General features: G+C 57.5%; 1 protein-coding gene across 1 annotated transcript in view; it reads left to right on the top strand.

The window, feature by feature from the left end:
- The window catches only part of LOC310773667 (uncharacterized protein), a gene marked incomplete at both ends in the record, with an annotated part of 639 nt that extends 166 nt beyond the window's left edge, over window positions 1-473 (top strand). Inside the window, one exon of the mRNA XM_083633592.1 lies at window positions 1-473. This exon is cut by the window's left edge and continues 166 nt beyond it. Coding sequence (XP_083489718.1) covers window positions 1-473 — 473 coding nt within the window.
- Window positions 474-1,583: the final 1,110 nt, after the last annotated feature.

Genomic DNA, 1,583 nt, shown 5'->3' with positions numbered 1-1,583 from the left:
TGCCCGCCTCTGTGTCCGCCTCCGCCCTGCTGGCCCTGGCCTCCCCGGCCACCAGGCGCTCCATCTCCATGGGGGACTTCCGGCGGGTGATGCTGCTGTCCGGGTCGGAGCCCGGCTCGGCCTCGGCCACCGCGCCCTCCTCCAAGCTGGTCACCCCCAGCTCCAGCATGGAGTTCGAGGCGGCCCGCCGGCGCCTCCTCGAGGTGGAGGAGCGCCAGCGCGTGATCCGGGAAATGGAGCGGCGCCTGGAGGAGCTGCGGCAGGTGTTCGTGCGCTCGGAGCAGGAGGCGGTGGTGCACGGGGAGCTGGTGTCGCGCATCTCCGGCGGCGCCCAGCAGGCGGAGGTGTACGTGGCGGAGAACAGCCAGCGGCTCAAGAAGGGCCTGAAGTTCAAGAAGCACCGGCACGCCATCGTCTTCTCCTCCATGCTGGGACTGCGCACGTGCCTCCCGTGGCCTGTGAAGCTCAAATAAGACGAGACGATTGCATTTTCCGATGCGTTTTTTTTTCCCCTCTCTCTACCAAATGCTTCACCGATGCGCTTTGATAGACCTCTATTCTTTAGCTATCACTCACTGACGTGGCTGCTGTCCAACTTCCACCTCTCTGCTCTATCATATCCTGAGGCTGGTCCTCTGGGTCATCAGAGTGCCTATTATCTATCACGAGTGCAAGAAGCTGCTTGGTCAGCACACACAGGCTCTAATGGTGCATCTCTGAGGAACTTCTCTAGCCAGCAAACTGATCAAACTGTACCACTGCAATGTGCACGAGATGTCACCATGTCTTCAATGTTCTCACAGACGCTCAAGGTGCTGTTGGAGGTCCATGTGTCTGGGATGTAAGCTTGCTAGATGTTTTTTCACGTGAGCGAGGGACAGATGACAGTTTCACGTTAGACGAGAGACATTTTCTCTGCACCTCATTTATGTCGAAGAGAACGAGGCTTTACATCACATTGACTGGTTGACCGGAGCGAGACGGGAAGCGGAAGAGAAGAGAAGAGAGAGAGAGAGAGAGAGAGAGAGAAGAAGAAGAAGAAGAGATGCAGAGAAAGAGAGCAAAGCTTTGAACAATCTGCCTCCGCAGCCTATTAAGGAGGAGTGAAGGGAGAGAAGCAGAGCTAGAGACGTGACGGGGATGATGCCGCTGCGTTCTTATGTAAAGCCATAGGGGACAGAGGCAGAGGAATGGAACAGAGAGGACGTCCGGAAGAGAGAAAAGACACAGATGAGAATTCAGGTGACGGTGAAATATAGTAAATGTGCCTTGGCTTCTCCGAGAACGCTGGTGTGTTCTGGTCCACTCCAGCAGCGCCCTGTGTTCTGGTCCACTCCAGCAGCACCCTGTGTTCTGGTCCACTCCAGCAGCGCCCTGTGTTCTGGTCCACTCCAGCAGCGCCCTGTGTTCTGGTCCACTCCAGCAGCGCCCTGTGTTCTGGTCCACTCCAGCAGCGCCCTGTGTTCTGGTCCACTCCAGCAGCGCCCTGTGTTCTGGTCCACTCCAGCAGCGCCCTGTGTTCTGGTCCACTCCAGCAGCACCCTGTGTTCTGGTCCACTCCAGCAGCACCCTGTGTTCTGGTC

The sequence above is a fragment of the Poromitra crassiceps genome, assembly GCF_964638095.1.
Source record: "Poromitra crassiceps genome assembly, chromosome: 3".
Lineage (NCBI taxonomy): Eukaryota > Metazoa > Chordata > Actinopteri > Beryciformes > Melamphaidae > Poromitra > Poromitra crassiceps.
Note: the sequence above shows the minus strand (reverse complement) of the source record. Positions and strands in the feature narration are given on the sequence as shown.